The 7,438-nt window shown below is 41.6% G+C and overlaps 1 protein-coding gene across 1 annotated transcript; it reads right to left on the bottom strand.

Moving 5' to 3' along the window:
• Positions 1–607: 607 nt before the first annotated feature.
• On the bottom strand, positions 608–5,437 carry LOC127763782 (uncharacterized). The gene is made up of 9 exons (XM_052288577.1): positions 5,047–5,437; positions 4,005–4,177; positions 3,744–3,925; positions 3,357–3,641; positions 3,212–3,270; positions 3,039–3,075; positions 2,868–2,939; positions 1,487–1,811; positions 608–1,397 (listed from the first exon to the last, which is right to left on the bottom strand). Exons 1-9 carry the CDS (start codon positions 5,168–5,170, stop codon positions 1,014–1,016), a joined length of 1,641 nt encoding a protein of 546 aa, XP_052144537.1. The 5' UTR covers positions 5,171–5,437; the 3' UTR covers positions 608–1,013.
• Between the last annotated feature and the right edge of the window lie 2,001 nt (positions 5,438–7,438).

The raw sequence follows: 7,438 nt of genomic DNA, 5'->3' as shown, positions 1-7,438 counted from the left end.
ATTTAATATTATATTCTTCCCTAATATTTGTGTTTTTTTATTAGCTTGCGAGATGTGTTGACCCATGGATTTTGCCTGGAAGCTGCGTGTTTTCCCTGCTCCATCTGATGAAGTGATGAGAAATGCAGATGCTTCCGGCAAGTAGCTATGCTTTCTAAGCTTAGCTCGTGTGGCGCCATGTCAGGTACCAACCACGTACGGCAAGTGTGAGACCAGATGCATTGTACACATGTAGATGTAGTACTAATACCTGCATTGGTTTGACTCCGGCGTCGCATACTTTTTCCCGAAACGGAATCAACCAAACTCTCGAATTTCAACTCCTACGATGAATTCATGCAGGATCTTGGCAATTTGCAGCTCTGAATTTATGGCCTACTAGTGGCCAACTGATCTGATGACGAACTGAAACGGGCCTTGTGCAATGGCCACGAGTAGGCCTTGCGTGATGGGCCGAAGCATGATCGAGATCTTTTTCTCGTGGGCCTCGTTGCCTCTCGCATATAGACGGCCCATGTCCACATGGCTGGGCCGTAACAGCCTGCATGAAGAGCAGTTGTCGCAGGCCCATCTACGTACCAATTGATTGACACTGGCTCAACACAGCAACAAAACTTACAATCTTACATATGCAAACTATCCAGGTAAGGCAAACTGATACAGTGATGAGTAATGACAATGCAACAATTCTTCTGGACCATGATGACTGTACATCAACAGCAGCAGGTACACAAACTGAAACTCTAATGGCACAAAGTCAGAAATCTATCTCAAGTTCACAAACAGCACCTCTTAACAAAGTTTCAGTTCACCAAGAAGAGCAAACAAGATGAAAAAGATCAAGCTACAATAATAATTCACATCAATGCTACAACAAAAAAAAAAAGAAAAAAAAAAGAAGAGGACAGGATCGGTGTAACCAACGAACAATCAGAAGGCACGGTGATCTACATGATGATGACAGGCACGAAGAGTATGGACATGGAGATTCATCCGCAGCACAGCATCGGCCATCAAGCGTCCGGGCCAGCAGGATGCGGCTTGTCAGCGTAGTTGTGCTGTTTGCTGTACGCACGGTGGCGCCGCTCCCTGGCGTAGATCACCCAGAAGACGAGGGAGAGCATAACGGCCGACGAAACCATCACCAGGCCGATGTAAACCCATTTGCTGTACCTCTCCAGGCCAGGGCAGTGGTTCTGGTTGATGTTGGTGAAGGTGTCGCGGACGAAAGTGCAGTCCTCCAGCTGGATCAGGAAGGGCCCATACTGATACAGCCCCTGGCTCACATTCACGCCCGCTGCCATCTGACCGAGAATTGTCGGGGTAACACGGCCCACGGTAGTGCATATCTCGGTTCCTGAGACAGTGGTAGTCTGGCACTCAAAATTCTTCCAAACCTGCATTTGATAATTAATATAGACAGATGGAATGCTGTCAACAGTTCACCGAATTTGAGGCTACGAAACACCTGGTTGTAGAAACTTACCCGGGTTGCATTGTCCAAGGTAACCTCTCCTCTGGTGCAAGTACGGTTATTCAGATCGGCCGTGAACGGGTTGCAGAGTGTAGGCATCAGTGGCCCCGACTGATTGAAGTAGAAGAAAGGAGTTTGCGGAGGGAAGTTTCCATTGGACACGTTGGTGATTACTTGGTTTACCAGATTCACCAGTTGGTAAGTGACTTGCCTACTTCTATACAGGGATTCATTCGCGGTGGCAGGTTCAACACAGGGAATAATGTCATCCAGAGCTGTGTGCTCTGTTGGATGAGCAACCCACTCCTCCATCGAGACACAAGTATCTGCGACGACACTGTCACAAGACAAAAGAGATAAAATAATATTAAAATTGGATATGGATTCAGTTAATCATAGGTACATAATAGGAGTATCAGTGACTGGACCACGACTGCCATTTACATGTGCTACCTATCTACTATCAATCACTCATATAATCTACAGGGAGCGGAGCTATTCCAAAAGATCTGGTCCTTCTTTCCAGCTTTATTACTAAGAGTTTCATGTTAAAACATAATTATACCCCTAGTTTTTTGAAAGTAGTAGAGGGCTAACCATGTGCAACTTTCGCTAACAAAACAGAATCATACAATATTGACAGAGTTTCAGAATATAAATATTGTAGAAAAACCGTGCTGTGCATAAATTGACATGAAGTGGAACACGATATGACATCAAAACTAGGAGTTGATATAGCAGCTACTGCTAGATGGTGCAATTCTGTTTTCAAACTACGATCCTTTGAGACCTCAGGAATGCAGCAAAATTGACATATGACTGGCATCTACTATCTACATTTAGCAGTGATGATAGCATAGATAAGTAGGAAGTAGAATTTGAGTAGAGAACAGTAAGAAACCAATGTAGCCATGAACAGGAAGCAGGACAACACTGAATAGGAAATTGCAATGAAGCAAGAATATACTATATGATGGCACAATAAATTGTCGAAGCCTTGATGCAGGCACTACATTATGAATATTGCAACATGCTCCAACCATGGTCGAAAGCCAAGTGGCCGCTACCAGTCTCTCGGATTTAGGTTATCTTTTTTCAAGAAAGACAACTAATTTGAGTTGAAGATGAGTCGAACTTTGGGTGATGGGGGTGTGTACATCCATAACTTTCAACAACTGTGCTAAACTAAGTTACTAGATTTAACAATATAATCTGATTTTTACCATTTGATTATAAAAATAATGGCTAAGTGGTTGGTTGGATTTGGTTGCAACTCGGCAGCCAGCATTAAACACTTAAGAGGAACACCATGAATAAAAGGTCTGCACACATACTAACTCTAGCTATATGTTTGGAACATACAAAAGTACGATGATACAAGTGGAATACATACTTATGCAGAAGAAGGAAGACACCACACAGGATAAACGTCCCGGTGACTAGTATCCACCCGATAATCACCAAACTGCATAAGATGTACAGAAATGATTCATAGTATGTTATAATATGAGCGCAGAGAAAGGAGAAGTAAAAAATATTAGCACATACAGAGGTGTTAACTTACATAGAGACAATGAATTCCAGGCCAAAGATAGATAGTACTGGTAAAGACAAGTGGCATCATGTCAGCATAAAAACAACTTGTGTTTTAGCAAAAAAAAAAAAAAAAAAAAAAAAAAAAAAGGTGCATGGACAAAATCGTTCTCTAAACAATGTAAAAATATTATAAAGACTTACAGAAGCCAATAAATGCCAGAAGAAGCATTACTGCCGCAATGATAATCAAAGCAATCCGCCTGACATAATGTTTTGCAATCACGATCATATGCACAACCAAATCATTGAGAGGAATTGCAGTGGTGAGAGAATAAATGATACTTACACTTGATTTAGCAATTTTTGTATCTTCTCGGAATTATCAGTAGTTCTAGTAGCAAGCTCAGTAGCTGATGAGTTCAACTTTCCTTGAATTTCATTGATCTGATTTTGCACATCATTAGGCAAAAAGGATCGCCCTATGTCAACCTTTTTTGCAGCAGATAAACTATCGGATAAGTTATTAAGGTTTTCAACAGTAAAATTGGCCTGGCTAACGACAAAATTCAAGGTAGTCGTTGTGCTTTTATGGAACTTTCCTTGACCATCATACAGCATGACACATCCAACACTGTAAGCATTGAATGGAACTAGGTTAGTAAACGCAGCTAAAAATATATTAAATGTAAGGAATCATGAAAATGGATTAGCTTTGAAATATAAGAGTACTTACATTGCAGCACAAGTGAACAATATTAGAAGTATCAGAGATAGGGCATATGCTACCCGAGAGTATGTGTAACTGCGATGTGGACAACAGCAATGCTTGCAGCAAATTCCAAGCATAACCAGAAAAAACAGCACAAACCACACCAAGGCAATGATGAACAGTGGAAAAGCTGTGTATCCAACTGACTGCAAACAGAAAAAAGAAGTACATGTTGTTATGCAAGTAGATGAATGAGGTGCAATTTCAGGTTGTAAACATTCTTACAGCCATATAGTGCACTTCGCTAATATTCCAACCGCCAGTATATTTCCTGAATCCATTCAAGGGGTCTTTTCTATATGTTCGCTCTTGCGCCAAGACAAAGGAACTGTTTGTAGTGACATTTACGTCAACAGGAGCTTCAGCAATTGATCTTCTTGCCACAAATCCATATCTATCTGCTTTTTTCAGTTACAGTTACAGTTACTTGACATTGATAAAAACGATCATCGAACAGAAAGTAGAGTTATATTTGCAATTTAAGATAAAGATAATTACAGAAGATATTTGACACTCACTAATCAAAACTAGAAAACTGTCGGCAACCAAATCAAAATTATGGACAAAACCACCACTCGGGTACCTACCGAATCAAAAGGAGCAACCTACTGAAAATATCATTTGTGGATGGAGCAAGGGATAACGAGAGGCACCACATACTTGACAGGGAAAGGCAATTTAAAACAAATCCCACTTGTGATACTGAAATAATTTGGGAATAGCACTGTTGGCACCCAGCAACTGAAAAAGGGGAATGCTTGATATGTCTTGCTAAAGAAAACCAGTGAAAAAAAATCGATGCACTGTCATACGAGCGGATTGAAAAACATAATTCCGTCATGAATTGCTTAGACAAGATGCTAAACCATCTACTTAAAACAAACAATATTCGTAGAGAAACGCAAGACAGTAACTTTCACCAAATGTAGGAATTCCCCTTTTTTGCTGATAAGAAACTGAGACAGGCACAGGTTTCTCAGCAAACATAAAACCCAGACCCCCAAAAAATAGAACATTAACACATCAATGTTTTCTCAAAGAAAACTTGTGAAGAAAGAGACAAGGAACAGATGACCAATAACCTGAGGACCACACAGCCCACTAAAAATTTTGGGATTGGGGAGCATTTCCACATCAAGAACTCGACTCCATTATGTGATTCAGACTTTCAGAGAGGTTAAAGGGCACCACAAAATCCTACTGAATCAAACAAATAAAAAAACCAACCATTTTTCCTGCATGTAACAGAGGGGGGAAATGAAAGAACCTGGGACGAGTGCCTTGTGAAACTCGCGAGGAGCATGGAACCCGGGGCTTGGATGCGTGGCGCAGAATGGCAAGATGGCGAGCAGAACCGCCGCGATGCGGAGGAGGGAAACAGGCAATGCCATGGCTGACCTCTCCCCTTCTCCCTTCTGACCTGAAACCCCAACAAGATCGCACCACAAAACCTCCTCCTTCCTGCCTCTTCCCGCAACAACAAGGAGGAGGATAAGACCAAGAGAGAAAAAGCTTCAAGTGGAAGAAGAAGAAGGGTAGGAGAGGAGAAAGACAGTGATGTGGGATGCAAAGACGGATTCTTTTTTCCCTTTTTCCGCGTTCCCCTGTCTGTTCTTCCTCGCTTTTGCCTTTTGCGATTGCGCTAAATGCACTCGGGTCGGGGGTTAACGCGATTCTGCTTTCGTCTCTGAGGGGACGGGATTAATTAAAGGAGGGGATTTGGGTTTGTGAAAGAGATCTAGAGACCCGCTTATGTGTTGGGCTGCCCACGTGGCACTGTTCACTGCTTCTCTGCAGTTACCACCGTACCCCTGACCACGGTTACCGAGCAAAACCGATTAAAACCAAACATTTTTTTCGCCAAAAATTTAATCTTTCAATTCGTTTTAACTTGTCGATATAATTAGCGGTTTCTACTTTCTACTACTGCATACACCCCAGGGCCTTTGAAGGTAAGATATGTTAACATGGTAACAGGTATGGCGAAAACTGTGGAATTTCTAGGTATGGCGAAAACAGATTTTGATTGAAATTTTAAATGGTTTTCAGGAATTCAAAATTAAAACAGTAAAAACATTCGACCAGATTTTGAAGAAAACCATTATATCGCAGGATCTAAAATCCAACGATCAATGGGAAAAAATGAAAGCCGTGCGTATGATAAGCCGAGCCTACAAGGACAATTCAGGAAGAGGAACAGTAATAAAATGCTCTTTGGGCTTTAATTTGTTTTTAGCAAAAGCAATTTGGAGTGGGATTTGATGTCGATGCACTACCACTCCTGGCCTTAATGACAAGGAAAGAATGTACTTAAGAAGAATAATTAAGACGAGCATGTGGAATCAAACCCAAGAAAAGATTATAATTCCAGGGCATCGGATCGAGCTGGGGGCCTCGCTGGCCAGGCGATAGCGAGACGCGTGTCCCTCTCGATGGATCATGCTATCAACGAGACAACGACTAGTTCGCCACGAACATCTCATGATTTTTTTTTCCTCAAGAACAAGCCAAGCATTGCTGTCACGGATCACTGGCTCGTATTTATTTGAGATTTTTGCTGAGCTAAAGATGACCTTAATTAATTTGTCCCCCATTTTATAATCCAAGTTTCTTCTTATAACTACTCTTTGATGAAATGTGATCCAGAGACGGCGGCGTAAAGATCACAGAACAAATCCAATTGGTGTCTCGTAAATTGCATAGTCGAAAATACAAGACGACTATATATATAGTGGATCTTTCAAAAGATAATATATAGAGAGAGAGAGAGAGAGTAGATAATATTCTCCTCCAGGTCATTTTGGGAGCTAGCTTGACTCGCCATTACCAGGTGATCTAGTGTGGTACCACCAGTAACACATAGTTTGATTACTCCTATGTTGATCTGGAGATAATTAAGAAACATCGAAACTTTAGTTTAGAAGCAGTAGATTGATTAAGCGAGAATTAAGCATCACATGCGTGCATTGGCGCCACATGGATTAGCATCCGAACATTCCTCTGCAGCTGTATTCGCATGAATGTATGTTGCCCACATGGTGGTGGTCTATCTCCTCCAACTCCAACTCCAGCTTTGTAGTTTATACTTTCATTAGTAGGATTTCTTTCCAGCTAAGACCGTCATTGCTTTGTGTTCAACTTGATACCGTCTTTGCTGAAAACTAATCCACGTGCAGCAGGTACATTGCTTGCTGTTGCCGCATTCTGCTTTCCAACCTGAACTTTCTTAAAAGCCCTAAACTCCTGGAGTATGTGAGTGTGATGTATTTTACATAAAAGTAATTAATGAGAGGGGAAAAAAAAGAGAAAGTGATTGTAAAGTTCATGCTCTGAATTGTTGTGTACTTGTATTGATTCAAACCCAGGTTTTGCTGTCTGAAACTCTGAATCTGAGCCTGTGACAGCATGCATCGCATGGAGAAAATCAGAAAACGGGACCATATATGATTTGGCGTTCTCTCGCCCAAATTTTGTCACTTAACGCTTGTATAAGCTCGATTGTTCCCCTTTTGCTCGGTCAGCTAGCTAATTAGTCCAATAATATGGACCATGGATGTCCCAGCAAATGTCGCCTCTCACTGCACGCTCGTGTTGTGTTGGCTACTTGGCTCCAGTCAGATCCCAGATCCAAGTAGCCAAGCTAGGCCAGGTGTGTGGTA

This window comes from Oryza glaberrima, chromosome 2 (genome assembly GCF_000147395.1).
Source record: "Oryza glaberrima chromosome 2, OglaRS2, whole genome shotgun sequence".
In the NCBI taxonomy this organism is placed as follows: domain Eukaryota; kingdom Viridiplantae; phylum Streptophyta; class Magnoliopsida; order Poales; family Poaceae; genus Oryza; species Oryza glaberrima.
Note: the sequence above shows the minus strand (reverse complement) of the source record. Positions and strands in the feature narration are given on the sequence as shown.